Source organism: Lepidothrix coronata, unplaced genomic scaffold (genome assembly GCF_001604755.1).
Source record: "Lepidothrix coronata isolate B3197 unplaced genomic scaffold, Lepidothrix_coronata-1.0 Scaffold39, whole genome shotgun sequence".
Lineage (NCBI taxonomy): Eukaryota > Metazoa > Chordata > Aves > Passeriformes > Pipridae > Lepidothrix > Lepidothrix coronata.
In genome coordinates this window covers 914,974-933,206 of record NW_016690219.1, presented here as the reverse complement: position 1 = coordinate 933,206, position 18,233 = coordinate 914,974, and the positions used below count along the sequence as shown (strand labels likewise).

The window sequence follows — 18,233 nt, the reverse complement described above, 5'->3', positions numbered from 1 at the left end:
CTAGGGAGTAACACTGCATAGTAAGCTACTAAAACTCAGTTAATACTATCTGAATAGAAAAAATTCTGCACACCTCTCCCCCTCCAGTACCTGTTACAATGGCACTGTAGCAGTTTGCCCACCCAGCAGGTAAGGCCTGTCTGCCTTTACAGAGAGTGCCAGCGAGAGCACACCTGCCCAGGACAAGGCAAAGGCGGGTTGAGCTTGGCTGGCATCTCATCTTGCAAACTGCATGGGCAGAAACATGGTGCCATTTCTATAGCACTCAAAAACAAACCTTGATTCAGCACAGGACAGATATAACACATGCCACAGCTGCTGGCCCAGAGGGCAAGGATTGTTCCTTGGCACCGTCCAACAAAGAACATACTGATGTAGTGGTGTTTTCCAATGCATTCACCAACCTCGACGGTTACAGAAAGCTTCAAAACATTCAGAATGTCTCAGGCAAGGTAAGTTACATACAGAGGATAAGCATTTTATTTATTTATTATTTTTAGTATTTTTTGGTTTAATTCACAACAGAAAGGCAGTATACACAGGAACACTTAATTCCAAACAAATGAAACTAGTTCTTATCAACTTCATGGATTAAAAATAAAAATAATCACAGTAATCAATGACACAGTATAAACAAACACAGAAACCCATTTAGGAAATTCAACCAAATGATAAAAAGTAGTTTCAAATTAAACTTTACCAAAAAAATTCATTACTGCACAAAGTAGTGCGTGTGTGTTCAGCATTATGCTTGCCCTAAAACAAATACAAAAACTCACCTAACTTCCCACACCTAAACTTCCACATCATTAATAAATGACACCTTCTTTCCACTAGGTTCTGACTACAGCTTCTCCTACTTAAAAGTAAAATGCTATTACAGCTGAGGCTGGGGACAGGAGAGGTACACACTAAAGAAAGAAGACTGGGCATAAAAATCCCAGCGAGACATCCCAGCAACTTACTCTAATGATCATATCACATCTGTGTAACACACTTCTGAAAATCTGCATCAACAGTGGCAACAAGACATTTTCTGTATTTACAGGTATAGTATAATCCCGAAAATGCTTTCAATTATCTAGTTTCTCCTCGAAGCACTTTGAGAATCAGACCTTCAGAAACAGAAATATTATGATGAGCTAGTCTCATTACAAGTTAAAAAACCCCACATATTCTTGCAAATAAATCTAATATTTGGAATTTAGGGTATCCAAATGATTTTTAAAAAGAAGAGACACTCAAACACTTTTCCAACTGAAAGACAGTCAGAAGTTAGAATCAGAGTTAACTAACCCTTAAGTGTTAGTGTCTCTAGATGAAAATTATTACTTGGCACTACAATGAACATAGCCCAGTGCAGCAAGTGCAGTCATCACTCAATATAAGTAACATTGCACAGTACAACTTTGTGTTTTATCCTAAGAGCAAGCAGTATATCAAAGTATTGACAAGGTAAACTTTTTTAAGTACAAAAAACTTGAAATTCTGCAATATAAAGAAACAGTGCAATATAAAGAAAACAGTTAATCACAAACCATCAAAAAACCCCTCTATTTAATCAATACATTAACATAAAATTTCTGATACTTTAGATAGTATTTAAGAAATTTTACCTTACACATTTTCTGATTTGTTACTAATGGGCATTTTTTACTTGTACACTGAAAATATTTGCATGCTTTCTTTATGTAAAATTCATCAGCAGAGAAAACCTTGTAAAGAAAGATCAGTTGGCATTGTCTTACTTCTTATTTACTTGACTTTCCCAGACACGTCTCTTTCCCTTAAAAAAAATTAGATTCCACTTTCCCAATAGAGCTTTCAGGTTTTCATATTAGTTAAATACATTGTGATATGGGGGGAGGGGGGAGCAGGGGGTTGTGTGTTCTTAGATCTCATTATAGAGATGCATTAGATGTGTTGTCTATCATTAGGGTTGCATTCATTTTCTCATTGAAATTCAAACAATCACAATACAAAGAAAACCCCTCATATTTCAGGCCTCTTCATGCTTTATCTTTGTCCAAACAACTGAGGAAGGAAGTGAGGGGAAAAATAAATAATCAGCTGACAGCTGACAAATTCTTACAATTTCAGAATGGATATTGAAAAAAAAACCCTCTTCTTAGACATATACAGTATGCCATCACTTTTCAGTTCTGAAATATCCTCCTCCTACACAGAAGAAAAAAAGCAAAGGCTCCCAATGTTTCCCTTTAAGGTAAAAACAGTATCCTGACTTGACTAAGTGCTCAGAGAAAACTTCCTCTCCTCATTCTGACAGATGAGGAGGAGGACGAAGGAGAGAGATCAATGGAACACATGCTCAGCAGAGTGAATGACCCCAACTGTGATGCAACTCAGATACCAAGAGAACCTTAAGATGGGTCAACAGCATCTGTACATCAAGAGTTAACTGACAACAATTTAATTCACGTTCCTCCCATAAATGGGGATCCAGGTTTCTGGATTATTATTAGTAAACATTCCCCTAATGAGACAAACTATTCTTACATGGAAACTTCGGAATCAGAAACAAAGAGAAGGATATGTTTCGCATCTTCATTTTCTGAACATTCAAAACAAGGAGGAGACAACACCACTGTAAAACATGTTAATGCAAATAAAGTTTTACACATAGACACACAAAAACTGCAAGAACATTCCAACAGAAAGGTTTGTCAAAGACACGACTGTCTAAATATAACAAGAGATCTTAGAGGAGAAAAAATATATACCAAGAGCAGTATCTGTATTCTTTTTTGCATTGAAGTAGTGCTTTCCTAACTGCAGTCTATTCATTATTTAACTAATTCTTTTGACAGTATCTTCACACACTTCCCAGACTGCAGAACATTTGAATCACAAGTCTCAGACAGTGCTTCTTCTTGCAGATTTACTCTGTATTATGCCAACTTTACTTTTCTTATCATCATAATGCTGAAAAAATCCTAATGTCTTCACAGTATTGTCCATCTTTTGCAGGTTATTTTTTCTTTCAGTGTTGTGTGAACTCAGATCCCTTGTTAATGACACTCCAGCAGTCACTTTACTAGACTTCCTTACTTGAAACTATAATAGTTTCAAGTATTATAGTCCTGTGCTTCAGACAGCTTTTCTCTTCTTTGCCTAACTTCTGTCAGCAAAATCAGAATTTTCAGCGCAATTATAATCTGGTTCACAAAGGGAAGCACAGTAACTAGAATCTGAACACTCAGGCTGCCAATCTGTTTCTTCTGATTTAAGACTGTCAACCGGAATGGGGCAGCACCTACTCTGAGAGCAGACTGCATGGCCAGCAGCAATTAAGACATCAGCAAGACTGCTGTCATCGTACAGAACATCCACCTCTAATTTCATTTCTGAGCCATAGTGGATGAAATGAAATATCAGAAATGGTTTAAGAAGAAGCTTCTGAAACAAAAGTATAGCTTCATCACTCCAGTGTTCCCCTTTGGCAGGAACTGCATCATGCAAAGAGCAAGACTGTGCCAAGCGTGGCAAGTAAAACAGACTTTCTGGAATAACTTTAAGTTTATGGATTTCAGAGTAAGGAATGCTCTTCAGAAAGCCATAATCAATAAATGTAAGAACAACAGACTGACTTGTTACTTCACTAATTTCTACCCTGTACCACTCTGCTTTCAGTCCAAATTTGATCAAGCAGTTGGCACCAGGGGCCACATGTTCTTTTGGGAGAGCTGGCAAGTTGTCAGGAACATCAGAGAGCAGCAAGGACAACTTTTGCATGCAGTCAAAGAAGACTTCAAACTGGACACTGAAGTTTGAAGGATCAGTAACTGCAGTTGCAAACCCTGGATACGTTCTGCCACTTCGCAGCAGCATCCACATGACTGAATTTATCTTGAATGACATACCAAGTTCTTTACAGTTTGTACTTCTGGATTTTTCTGGTCCAACAATTGTCTGACAATGGCTTAAGAACTGGTTCAAATACTCCTGAAACATAACTTCCCCTATTAAAATATCTACCTCCCAGATACCAGAGGATTTCAAAAACCTCAAAAACAAGATCCTTATTTCAGAATCCAGGAGTGCATTTAATACATGGTCAAACTGAATTTTCTTCAGGTTTTTAAACCAAACCCATTTACAAAACACAGCTTGTTTAGGAACATTTTTAATCTCATCACTGAGCATCTTTGCATTATTTAAGGACACCATTTCGCACGTGCCATAATCCATGAAAAAAACTAGCATTAACTTCTCCCTGACAAATTTCTCTATCACTTCCGATCGATACCACCTAAAGTTCTTTTCAGATTGTGTCATGCATTCCAGTCCTTTTTCAATATCATCCACTCTAAGCAAATCACTTCTCTGTGCTTCTTTGTCAAGCATTACATTTAACTCATGCAGTATTTGCAAATTTGTAACTAACTGTACATAAAATTCTCCAGTCTCCAAAATATTAACCACTTCTGCTGCTTCTATTTGTCCAAAATTTATAACTTGATGAAGGATACTTATGGGGGTTTGGGGAGTATTTTTCATCCTAACAGCCTCAGTTTTACTTTGACCATCTAAACCATTCCCAGACCTTCTATCTTGAGGATTACCATTTTGGTTTGGCCTATTGTCACAATGACACATTTGTGCGTTTTGCCACCCTGCCTCGTCTATTTCCTGCAGAAGGTCATTAGACACAGACTTTCCATCACAAATTACATCTATTTCCCATTGCTCTCCATGCTGCTGTAAGAACTTGCAAGTAACTAGCTCATTACTTAATTTTCTTGCTAAATAAGCAGCACTTTCTTTAGTCCAGCTTTCATCAGGAACACTTTTTACATTGCTAAGAAAACAATGAACACTAAACCTTGGCAGAGCTAAGAACTCTTCTGGAATCCTGCAGATGTTTGATGAACTTACAACTGCAGCATTACCATAGTCAATAAACTCTACCTCAAAGGAGTTTCCTGATTTCAGAGTTTTAATAACTGCTCTATAGTAAAAACAATCAGCTTCATGCTCTGCAACTATAAGATCTCCTACCATGAGCTCATCTAAGCAATTTTCAAGACTCCTGTTCTCCAAGCTTTCATTTAAATCATTTGCTAATTTTACTATTAAGTTTTCATCCTCTGCAAGGTGAACATAGAAACTTGATAGACTATTCATATGAGAAATATAAACTGCTACTTCGGTATTCATCTGTATATCACGTTGAGGAAGACTGATTAATGTAGGTGTATTTTTATTACTCCCTTCCTGCTGACCTGTACAATGTAGTCTTTCATTATGAGATTCAGAGAGAGCATTTACAGCTATTTCCTTTGAAGTTAAAGCAGAATAAGAGAGTGAGTGAGAAGCAGGTTCTCCAGTCAGAGGTTTTCTGTTCTCCGGAACAGCACTGAAAGTATTTCTAAAGCCTGGTTCTTCGCTGTTCTGTAAAGTTTGCTGTTTTAAGGATCCTCTACACAATTTTGATGTGCTACATGCACTTTGCTCTTCATCTCCAAAATTCTCTTCAGTATCTGTCTGGTCATCATATACTTGGCATTTCACTTTGGTTTCCAATTGAAGTATTTCAGGATTTTTAACAATTACTTTATTAATTTCTTTGCCATCTTCTATGTGACATCTCACTCTTCCATAACTTCTAAATTGTCCCATACAGCTTTTCTGTGCCTGCTCTTCTGATATTTTTTCTTTAAGTTTTTGACTTACTTTGAGCTGACCATCATACAACTCCACAACAATCTTTCCATCCGATTCTCTGGATAAAATTACAGCCTTCAGCAGTTTACCAAGAAATCTTTCCTCAAACCATCTAGTAATGCTTGCTGGAATTTTTCCCCCCCTAAAATCTGACAGACAGCATTTAATAGCTTGCATAGGTGTGAATATTAGGTCAGTCGCAGAGTCTGGAATGGGCATCAACTGGTCTCTCTCCACCACACTCTTATTTCCAAAATCCACATAGTGAGCCCATACATAGGATGTCGCTTCCACAGGAAAAGTCAAAGCTCTGTAAAAGAGACCATCTTCAAAATATCTGGCTATACATAATCGTGTATTGCTGGTATCATACTTTGCATTATTTAACGTTTTACTTAGGTCACTAATTCTCTTCATCAATGCCTCCACAGTTTCAGTGTTTCGATTAAGCTGACAGTAGAATTTTGAAGGATTATTTATGTGAGTTATATAAACCTCCTCCTCACTGCCAACTTTTATATTAAAAGATGAGTAGCAAAAACTGTACAGAGAACCCAAAGACGCAAGGTTTCTCAGTCCAACATACTCAGACTGGATGAGACCACGTTCTCTGAGGAATTCCTCTGCACTAGTGAGTGGAGTCTGTAAGTCAACAACATTGCATAAACAGCCGGGGCTCACGAGAACAAGAGCATAAATGACACAAGTCAGTGGTCCTCTAGAAGAAGAAAGGAAGTCTTCAAATTGTCTGTGCATTTCTTCAGACCAAGTGAGTGAGTCAGCCTGTAAGGGTACATTTTTAAGCCCACATCGAAATGCCTGACTTTCCAGAGTTAGGAAATCTGGAAGAACAGCCTGAAGATCTTTAAGTAAAACTCTTTCTCGATAACCATAGTCTACAAAAACCACATCAACTTCATCTCTAGATACCTGCTGCACAACAGTTGCTCTGTACCACTTCCCATCTTTGGGACATTTAACAACACAGGCAACCTGTCCGGTTTTGTAAGGACTGGTATGATCTTCATAGTAAGTCTGAATTTGTCCCATTAAGTTACTTAGCTCTGGCAGTTTGCTTTGCAACTGACATGAAAAATCTGATGGGGAAAAAATGCAAGAACATACCACTTCAAAAACATCTCCTGGTTTAAACACAAACTCTTTATAGAACAATTTTTCCTCACATACCGATTTATGCATTTTAGAGACAGCACCTTCTCCAAAACAGGATGGCACAACAGATTTTCTAGGCATTGGAGACACACGTAATGATTTTTCTGTCTGAAGTACGTTTCCATTTCCAGATATCTTACTTTTATGAATATTACCAGTGCTCTCTGCATTGATTTTTGATTTTTTACAGCTGTGCCTTTTTTGTGCTGACCTTGGAACAGAATGTGGTGGCTTTTCCCAGTATTCAGCATATCCAGCTTGAACCATACATGCAGCAACACTTCCTTGCTGCAAACCAATACAATACACATCAACAATGTACTTGTTGTTTTGCTTTCCAATGACATGAAGCAGCAGTAGTTTGTTCAGCACTACACTTTTAAAGAAATCAGTTTCTTTTTTAACCCACACACCATCAACAGGAAACGTGCAAGCAAGGGAACAACCCATAGCTAAAGCTGGTAAAGCAGAAAACTGAGGAAGCAATATTTTCACATGGTGACAGGGTACCGTATCTGTATTTCCAAAATCCAAAAAACAAACAGTAATGTTTGCATGAAGCACTTTTATGACAACAGCCCGGTAATAACACCCATCTCTGCTATACCGGGCACAGCACAGCAACCCCGGTTCTGGTTTTTTAAGGACCATTTCATCAGCTTCACATTGACTGTATGTGTGGCCAATATTTGTCATCAAGGCCTGAAACTCATTCCGGTACCTACAAGTTTGAATCCAAAAGTCAGATGGATTTATGATATGTACCGCAAAAGCTTGATAGAAAGAATTCATTTGCATCTCTTCTCTTTTGCAGTGGATGGAGAAAGAAATATCCCGTTCAGGTAAGCAGGTTTTTGTATCTTTATTTCCAGTAAAATTCTTAAATGAATTGTATCTCTCAGGACATGGTTTGTAGTTTACAGCAATACTTGTGAGTTTTGTTTCCAAAGGCGAGTCACATGATGCAGCTACCTCATTCAAGTTTTCAGGATGCTTAGCAGTAATTCCAAGATCTTGTTTTTGCAGTGTAATATAATACAAGTGTTCCGTGTTATTGTATAAATCAACATGGGCACACACAGAAGTTTGTCCTATCAAGGCCTGCATAAGGGCTTTCAGCTGAAATTTTATTACTGTTTCATCCTGACTACCAAAACAAGACAGTGCACATGGAAATGAAATCATTGGTAATGTTATGAACTCAGCTCTAAGTTTCTGAACACAACTAGGTGGCACAGCTTCAGTAACACCAAAATCCATAAACCAGACTTCCACGTGGTCAGAGAGAATTTGTTTTATCACTCCTCTATGCCACTGCCCATTTTGCCTCTTGGCAGCACAAAGTAGCCCTAAACTATCACAAGATGTAGTATTTTCTCCAACAAGAGCTTCATAGTACAAATGCATAGCTCCAGTCAAATCTTCCAGCTGTTTCTGCCACTTCTGTATCTGACAATAAAATTTATTTGGGCTCACTGCACCAGTTATTTTTACATTTTCTTTACTGCCAACAGGTAGACATGGAAAGAGTTCATGTGGAACGTGCCAAAAATTTGTTGCTTTCTCAGAATTATTTAGGGTAAACAACTCCCTGACTGGATACTTCTGTTTCAATAGTTCCGGCATTCTATTACAAAGCACTCCTTGGGGCAACACTCTTAAAGTTTCTACAATAAGACAAAATGAATCTCCATCAATAAATTTACCTAACTTCAATTCAAGAACATCAGTAATAATCTTTGGCACTTCTAGAATAAACACCTGGTGTGGTATAACAGCCTTCACGTGTCCTGTAATCTGTAATCCCACTAGAGATGAAAAATAGTTAATGGCGTTTGGACTCCATTTGTCTCCAAGAGGAAGTATGCTTGCAAAAACACCCAAAACCACCTTTGGAGGCAGTTGAAACAATTCATCACAAGCAGCAGCAACATGTGTTTCCTCAACTGCCAACACATATCCAGCGTCTATAAGAAAAGCCTCACAGATAGTCCCTTTCTTTCCCAGAACTCTTCCTCTGTGCCATTCTCCTTCTGTGTCTTCCACCAAACAAGATCCACCAGTGCAAACATTCTCTTTCACTTTGAACACCCGCTGTATTTCATTCTGCAGTATGTAATAGTCAGGCTCACACCCTGTGTTGTACTGAGCATGGAACATTATAACCAAGCACTCAGGATGGCATTCTATGTGATTTATCTCCAATTTCATATCTCTTGGGTCTGGTAAAGGAGTCAGAGATTCCATCCTGTCTGCAAAGAAAAGAAGTATGATCACCCGGATAATTTTCCATATTTTTTTCTTTGCAACTAATTCCTTACGTGGCATTTGTTTTCAAAATCTTGTAATAGCATATTTTTAAAATTCTGGTTAAAATGTATGCTAAACGTTTTAGAATGTCATGTTTTATGCAACTGGGATACACTTGACACAATTCCCTTTGAAAGACACGCTCAGATAACATGAAGAAAGTACCTCTGGATTCACTCTTGTGGCTACAGGCTAATTCTATCACTTGAGATTAACTTCTAACCAAAAGGTTGCTCCCAGAATAACAGAGACAATTTCAGATTATATCAAAAAACTAGGGGGACAAGGGAGGTAATGGACATGCAGGAATGCGGAATCTGGCAGGACAGACAAACAAGAAGACTGTATTTTTTCTCAAAGAAAGGTGTGTCTGCTCAAAGAAAAAAAGAGTGGAAAGCAATTCCTGTCATTTATGTAATGTCTGCTCATCTCATAACTGCTACTTACATGCAGTAAATTTAACTGCAAATCTCTCCAAAGGAGATGCAATTCAGTGTTTCATTGCACTGAAACTGCAGTTACAAACAGACCTTACCTGCAGAAGTACTTTCAGTCTGTTTCTCTTTCTTTTTAGCATGTCAGTGACCAAGGACTCACCCTGCTTTTTCTGTCTAAATCATTTCTTCAAATCACTGACATTTTATAATTCTGTGCTTTACTGTTTACATACTCTGGCTCTCTCTATACTATCACTTACAGCAATAGTATATTTTAAATTCTCATAATTACAAGAACATACTAAGCACATCATCATGTGCAACACTTCTTCACTTTCCATCAAGTAACAATTGTGCCAGCTGTGTTTTGTACTGTCTCAACGTTCCAATTCTGACAGTTTAAGTATCTTCAAAACCTTCAGATATTTTTCTGATCTTCATCTATAATCTGGTCTTTAAACTCAGTTTCCAGTTCAATTCACAAGTCAATGACTCAATGGATCTGTGATTTCACATTGTCTAAAAATGCTGTCCATGACCATAATTTCATCAAGCAATTCCCTTAAATAAACCTCTAACAAAGTAATCAGAGGTAGACAACAAAATGCAAAAACAGTGGATAAACACACAAGGAGAGACTGGATAATAATCTTGATTTATGAATTTTTATGTAAAGCTGAAATTTAAACTTTCAGTTTCAATAACAAGTTATTAGGGCAAGATCTTCCTCGGCCTGCAAAAAATCTTCAGTGGAACTGCCATGAGAGTTTTCATCATAAGCATACATGAAGTGACTACCCAAGCTCTCCTCAGAACAAATATTGTTTCCTATCATTTTACTTCCACAAAAAATAATAAAAAAATCCCTAATAAATAAATGAGAACTCCTACTATAAAGCAGGAGGGCAGAAGGACAAAGAATACATCACATCTAAAAGCAACAAAAAAAAACCCCCAAAAAATCTAAAACCACTAGCCACCAAAAAAACCCCTCACAGCAAAAGCAGTACCAAACCCAGATCTGCCAAATACATGCTCCAACAAGGCCCTTTTCTATCACTTTTCCCTGTAACAGAAAGGTAAATTCTGGGGGGGGGTTAATGAAAGAAAACAGCCTTCAGAGAAGGGTTCTCTCTGCTGGGAATAAAGACCTGATCACTACAGAGAAGCAAACTTTTGAAGGGGCATTACTGATGCTCTGGGGCCTTTTCTTTCCTCCTTCACTGAAACAAAGCCCTGCCTACATAAATACATAACAAATTAAAACAATTTTACATCAACATTTGCTTGCCTGTTACTACAGCCCAAATAACAGCAGCACACTGATACAGTCACATTTCTACAGTTTACAAAAATAATCTTTTGCTATTTACTTACCTTTCCACTACTTAAGGCTTACTCACTCAGAAGACACCTTCTAAAGGAAAAGCAGCCCATTATTAACAACTCTGCATCTCTCTACAAAGAAAGATGGTAGACAAATCATTAGGATGGTAGAAAAATCATCAGAGAAATCATAAGTAAACTAAATTCCTTTACTACTTCTCTTATCAAAAGCAGCGCTGAGGATGAAGTCTTGAGGGTGTTTGTTCACGAGAAGCTCAACATGAGCCAGCACTCTGCAGCCCAGAAAGCCAAACATATCCTGGGCTGCCTCAAAAGCACCATGGGGGGCAGGCAGAGGAAAAGGATTATCCCCCTCTGCCCCACCCTACTAAGACCCCACCTGCAGTGCTGCATCCAGCTCTGGGGTTCTCAGCAAAGGAAAGATGGGGACATGTTAGAGAGGATCTAGAGGAGGCCACAAAGATGAACAAAGATGAACAAAGATGAAAGGGCTGGAGTACCTTTACCACGGAGACAGGCTGTGGGAGCTAGGGCTGTTCAGCCTGGAAAAGAGAAGGCTCCAGAGAGACCTTACAGCACCTTCAAGTACCTAGAGGGGCTACAAAAGAGGTGGAGAGGGACTTTCACAATGGCATAGAGCAATAGGACAAGAGGGAACAGCTCCCAATTGAAAGAGAGCAGTTTTAGATTAGATATTAGGAAGAAATTCTTTACACTGACGGTGCCCAGAGAATTTGTGGATGCCCCACCCCTGAAGTGTTTAAGGCCAGCCTGGACGGGCTCTGATCAACCTGGTCTAAGGAAAGGTGTTCCTGCCCTTGGCAGGGGGTTGGAACTGGATGATCTTTAAGGTCCCTCCCACCCAAACCATTCTGTGATTCTCTAAATCCTCCTCCTGCCCAACAAACACACCTTGTAAGAGTTCCTCACACCTAGTTTAACTATAATCTTAAAATCACACAAAAAAAAAATAATTACAAAACTGAATCCACCTTCCTAAAAGCATGGTCTGACCACTCTTTTTCCACTGCAGCTCAAAAACCACCCCAGTCAGAGAAATACAATGCAGGTGTCTACGACCTACTTTCCAAGCAGGAGAGACCACTCACTTACTTTTTTGCTTGCAACGCTTTAGCCACCAAAATGCACGCTGTATAACTCACCACCTACCATACAGGCAACACATGGCACAACAAAAAGGGCTTTTAAATGCAACCAAGTGCAGGACATGAGGGACGTGTTCCGAAGCAGCCGCTCTGCCCGGGGCTGTCCGACGCCGCGCCTACCTGAGAGGAGCCGGCACGGAGTCGGGCGCGGCCCCGCACCGCGCGGACGCTGCCACCGCCAGGCGAGACCCGAGAGGGAAGAACAGCGCCCGTCAGCAACTGCCGCGGCTTCCTCACCGCTCACGGGCGAGACAGCACCGTGCGAGAGCCAGAGGCGCCAGCACAGGATCACAACACCACAGGATCACAACACCACAGGATCACAACACCACAGGATCACAACACCACAGGATCACAACACCACAGGATCACAACACAACACCACAGGATCACAACACTACAGCCCCACCACCGCTCGCACCCCACGCCCAAAATGGCGGCGCAGCGCGCGGTGGGCACACGCTGCCTGGGAACGCGCGTGCGCCGCGGCACTGCCCGCGCCCTTCGCGCCGCTCGTGAGGAGGACGGGGCTGGAGGCGAGGACGGCGGTTCGAATCCCGCCTTTCTGCGCGGGGGCGGTGCGGGGCTCATTGGCTTTTCCGTATAAAGTCGTGCCTTCTTCTGTTGTTTCTTTCTGGGTTTTGTTTGTTTAGTTGTTATTTTCCCGGTGCGTTTTCACGTTGCCGTTGTGATTTATAAGGTTTTCCCTAAAGTTTGAGTAAAGTGTCTGTGGGTTTATGAGTCTGCTGTAGCTGCCTCAAGAGGACTTGGGAGCAGCTTGAGAGGACTTTCCCACTGGCGGAAAGAAATTCTCCAGGCTGTGAAAAGTACATCTTAACAGGCTGCAAAGTGCTGCCCTCACTTGCTTTTGAGTGCATGTCTGGCCTTTTTTTTTTTTTGGGGGGGGGGTTGGAGGCAGTCTTGAATTGTTTTGATTTGTGATGGGTTTGTTTGGTTTGGTTTTTTGGGGGTTTTTGGTTTTTTTGGGGGGTTTTGTGGGTTTTTTTGGTTTTGTTTGTTTGTTTTGTTTTTTTTTTACAAAGAATATAAGCTTAAGTGGTCACAATAAGAAAACTTAATTTGCTGTATCCTACAAGTATTAACATGCTGGTGTGTCTATAATTGATTGCACTCTTTAGAAAAGAGTGCACCTCTGTATAGTAATTTCTAAGGGTTTACCTTCAATTTTTACCCTTCCCCCCCCCACTGGTCAGGATTGCTGCACTATAGTTCCCCTTTGCAAAGTTTAGAGAGAAAAGCTGGGTTTGCAATACTTGAAGATTGCAATTTCCAAATACAGCTAATACGTTAAAGTCTGTATAATATACATTTAAAGTGGTATTGGAGCTACTTGGATTAATGCTGAAATTTACAGGAGCTCTTAATTTGATTTTGCAGGTAAGTGGTCATGTTTATCCTGGTCAAGTATTTGTGAAAACTACTCAGAACAAAGGTTATAGAGGTCTATCACTGATTGAACTTCAACTGTGTATTTATGGATAAAATGCCTAGTTTATTCTTGCATTCTTACGTTGGTCAACAGAATTCCACTACTGGAAAACTCCAGTTTCTAATTTCTAATTACTTTCAGTTTTTTCTGGTCTGTTTACTTCTTTAACAGAAAGTAACATTGTACACACTTATTCTGAACAGTAAAGTTGTTTATTTTCCTAATGTAACACACTAATGTCCTGTGCACTCTCCTCTGTACCCCAGGCTTTCCATTTTGGACTCAGCCCATATCAGTTTTTTTTGTTTGTTTGTTTGTTTCCTTTTTTTTATTATTATTTTTGTCCCCCTAGGTAACAGCAACACGCTTCAGGGTTTGAATGTATGTACTTTTCTTTAGGCAGCTCTTCCAGAAGGCCTTCCCACAGAAAGCATCTTGCCCTCAGCAAGTACCTCTCTACAGAAGGTGCAGACTTCAAGAAGCTTCTCTAGTCTTACAAGTAAATGGGTTTGTAACATTTCCATTCTGGGATGGCAAGTAATTTATCACCTTAGTGTATGCCACACATTTATTTATTTCTTAAGAGAACTGTTTACTTGAGATGCTGCGTTCTGTGTACTGGTTGGGCTTAAGTGGGCTGTCTTTTAAGACTATTCCAAATTTACATTTCCTTGAGTACACATCTTATTACAAGAAAACTATTCTAAAGAGATGGACATGCAGTGTATCTAAAGACTTTGGAGAACCTTGCCAAACATCTGAGCATACTTGTGTCACTTTGAATAAAAAAGATAGAATACCAGTGTTTTTAGCATAACAGTAGGCTGATAAAAACTGTGTAATACTGACATTTTCTGTTCTCTAAGGTGCTTTGAAGCTCCAACTGAATTTATCTATGTGATTTTACTTGATGCTAGATGATCATTAACAAACTCTAGTAAGATTATATTTCATTGACAGAAGTAAAATACAGTTGAAAAAGAATTTTGTTGTGTGAGGCTTTGCTCTTAACAAATCTTGACTACGACAAAACCCCAAAAGTGAACCTCAAGTTTTTCTTTATATGAAACTACTGAACAAGGAACACACTTCATGAGCCTTCTGTGCTCATGGGATGAAGAGTCTGTTTATACCCATTTTTATTCTATAGGAAATGGTGGACTGTGAAACTCTGTGTAGAGGAACGAGTACTCGTTTTCCTTACAGATTCAAGCATAGTATAAGGAAAATAAAAGCTTTCTTCTAGAGTTTAACAGAAGATCATAAGTGAAGCTCTGCTGCCAGCTGCCTGCCAGTAGGTAGAACATAGCACTGTTTGAGTAAACTTGTTGAACTCAGATAATGAATATCTAATCACAGTTCTAGCTAACTTCCAGCACTTAAGAAAACTGGTTTTGAGTGGAGGGAACATAAGACAACGTTATCCTTTGTTGTCAAAACTGAGGGCCATACTGAAAAATATTACCCAAAGGATGTCTTTTGGATGACATGGACGTTCATCTTCCAGTCTAAACACCAAAAGTAGTCTGCAGCCTTCTTAGGTTGTTCTCGGCAGTTAGTAATTATGTATTTGCTTTGATTTGAGCAGTAGAAAAATTACAAGACAACACTGCAATCTGTAAGATACCATATAAAGGAGGAGAGGAATCATCAGCATCTTCTGTTTGAGTTTTAAAATAAAATTGTCTTGCTGAATTCACTGTGGGGAAAAAAATAGTTAACTACCTACCTCCAAGGAAGGGAAGAGGATAAGAGTATCTCCCCAGTGTAGAAACAGAAAAGTGTTTAAGTCTTGATCTTCTCCTTAATGTTTCCTTTCTGGGTGACTAAATAGCTGAATGCTCATGGTGCTGGTTCTATGCTTTGTATGCTGACTGGAGTGAATCCCAGTCTGCAGCACCTGACATTCACAATGAATTATGTAATAGTCATAGCTGCTTTGATTCCACATGGGGAGAGAAGGAGAATTAAGCAACACATATCCCGCTTTTGATCCCAACAGCTATTCTGACAGCTGTCCTCAGTTTTGCTAAGATTGTTTCTGAATGTTAATACCATAAAACTGTTTCTAAAATAGATAACTATTACACTTCTTCACTTTTAAGAAGGAGGTCTGTCATAACAAAGTACTTTTAAACTGTCTCCTGTGGGTTTTGGTTAGTTCATGACGTGCTAAAGTTTATGGGAGAGGCACTTGCACTTTGTGGCTTAGTTCCATCTCTCTCAGCTTGATTATTGTGCAAACCTGCAAATAGATCAGTGATATCTGATTATCAGAAACATTTTTTATTGTATGTAATCAGCTACTTTTCTAAAATACACTGCAGCATTCCTTGTTGTAGCATTTTTGCTTGTGTTTTAAATAAATAGCTTTAAAAGGGAAGATGTAGGTAACACAGAGATCTGAGTGAGTGGTGACAGCAGAAATACGGAACATTTCAGAGTTCTGAAAATAAAGAGTAAAAGCACCTCTGCCTAAGATAAATCTCACATAAATGGATTTTTTTTCCAGGTCAGCTCAAGTTTATTTTTTAAACAATGACACTTACAATTAGAAATATGTGATATAAAAATAATCATATTGTTCCTGAATAATAAGCTTTCCTGAAAAAATCAGTGTCTCTTCTGAAACTTTGATACTACAAGATCAGTATAAAACTTTTTCTTTTTTTACTGAAGTCAGTCCAAAAGGTTTGCTGGTTTTTTTAGTAGTCAACAAACTTGAAAAATAATGGGACTCAAAAGTGTAATTTCAAAACAAAAGTTTGTGCCCGTTTTCCTATTTTGTTTTTCAAAGTGTGTCCTCGATGTGTTTTTCTTGGTTTGTGTTTCTGTTAAGTGGGTGATAGCCACGAGGTGGCAGAAGCAGCCACGAGTTTAGCAGGATGCTCGGAAATACAGTTGTGTTTCTTCGGTAGAAGGAAGGAGCACAGGAGCGTTCAATTCAGTGTGACCCATAATGAAATGTGAGGGTGCATGTGCTGTAGAGTTTCACCAGAATGGTCGTCACACCTTTTGAAGCTACTTTAAATGTTTTCAGGTAATCTAAAGTAATTCTCAAAATATTTTCAATCTGTTTACGGTACCTATTTACTCAATACACAGTCAAAATTTCATTTCAAATATTTTACTAAATCACATGTCAATTTTACCACCTCTAGATTTTTTTTTAAACTATGTTAATATCATCACTTATATGAAATTAGTCGTTTACTGAGCAGCTTACATATAAGAAAGCAGAGGGAAGAAACAGCTTTTACAAAATTCTTTCAGTAGTAGATGATAAAATTATAGAATGGTTGGGGCTAATAGGGACCTTAAAGGTCGTCAAGCTTCACCCTCTTGCCATGGACAGGGACACTTTCCATACTGTTGCTTCTTGAAATACCCATTGCACATTTCAGTGACAATTAGTGTCAGAGCAGAGAGATTTTCCCATTGCATCAGAAGACATGGCCATTTTACAGGTGAAAGAACAAACTGAGACTTGTTAAATAGTGGGACAAAGCAGAAGGTAGAATTTCTGTTAAAAGGGGCCTCTTCAAATAGATGAGTTTTGCCATATGGGTTAGACAATACCAGTACAGCTGTGCAGATACAGAGCCATTTTTAGTGGTGAGACTGAGTTTCTCTGCTGTGCAATTTGTAAGGGTGGGGCTCTGTGGTAAGGTCACAATCATTATGTCATCTTAACTACCATTTGGACCCAGAATGCAGAGTTGTGCATAAAACCCTGCACTACAGTTTTACTCTGGTACCTGGATCTGCTGTAGGGGATGAAAGACTGTCAGGGACCATTTACATTGGGAATTCCTGAGTAGATCTGCAAAGTTAAATGATTAGTGCTGGTGACCCAATATCCAAGTCAGCGGACGTTAAGGGAGGGAGGATTAGTTAAGACTAGCTCTAGTGTAGTCACATGGGCTGGATGTATTCTAGCATTTGAAAAGCATTTCTGAGTTAGTTTCATTCCAAAGAATTTGTTTGCCTGCTGTAGAATAGGTCTACACTGCTAACTAATGTAAAAGCACTCCAGAGGAAAGTTAGAGTTAGGTACTCCATGGGTAAATTCTCATTTCTTCAGCATGGTGGTGCAGGAGTAGGGCTAATAGGAGATTGAGTGGCCATACAGGAAAAGTATTAACCATCTTCAGAATAGAACTATAATAATTTCAGTTATTTAAATCCAAATAGTTTCGTTTTGTGTACAGTTTCTATATTTCTAAAGATCTGCCCATCAAAAATCTGATGGTTGGTTTGTTGGTTGAAGTTTTTTTTAATTCTGACAGTTTATCCTGAGGGGGGAAAGGAATTTGCATATGCAGTGGCAGTTTTGTCATTTGAAATATTGAATATTTCAATTCAGTGTGAAACAGTGGAAAAAACTGTGTCATGTAGTGATGGTTGGTGAAATAATTGAACTATGTGTCATGAAGTCACAGGAGCTGAGAGATGGAAGCAAAACCTATTAAATCATCTGATTGTCTCTGAAAAGAGAAACTGAATTATCTTATAGGTTTTTAACATTATCCCTTTCTATGGTCCATTTCAATCACTTAATTAAATTCTGACCCCAACCCTACAAGCTGTATGTGAAGAAAGAGCCACAGCCTCTTGCAGAATTTAGTGAACACAATGGGTGTCTTCACGGGTACACATTTTGGA

At 39.0% G+C, this 18,233-nt stretch overlaps 1 protein-coding gene across 7 annotated transcripts in view; it reads right to left on the bottom strand.

The window, feature by feature from the left end:
- TDRD15 (tudor domain containing 15) overlaps window positions 1–12,414 on the bottom strand; it is a 166,069-nt gene extending 153,655 nt beyond the window's left edge. For 3 of the 7 annotated variants that reach the window (XR_001874461.1, XR_001874462.1, XR_001874463.1), the window contains exons 1-2: window positions 12,239–12,414; window positions 10,983–11,063 (exon numbers count right to left, since the gene is read on the bottom strand). Coding sequence is in view for 4 of the 7 variants with exons in the window: in XM_017813132.1 (XP_017668621.1) it covers window positions 3,133–9,105 (5,973 nt within the window). In the remaining 3 variants the exon portion in view is untranslated. The other 4 variants (XM_017813132.1, XM_017813134.1, XM_017813135.1 and 1 more) reach the window with 4 other exon arrangements.
- Window positions 12,415–18,233: the final 5,819 nt, after the last annotated feature.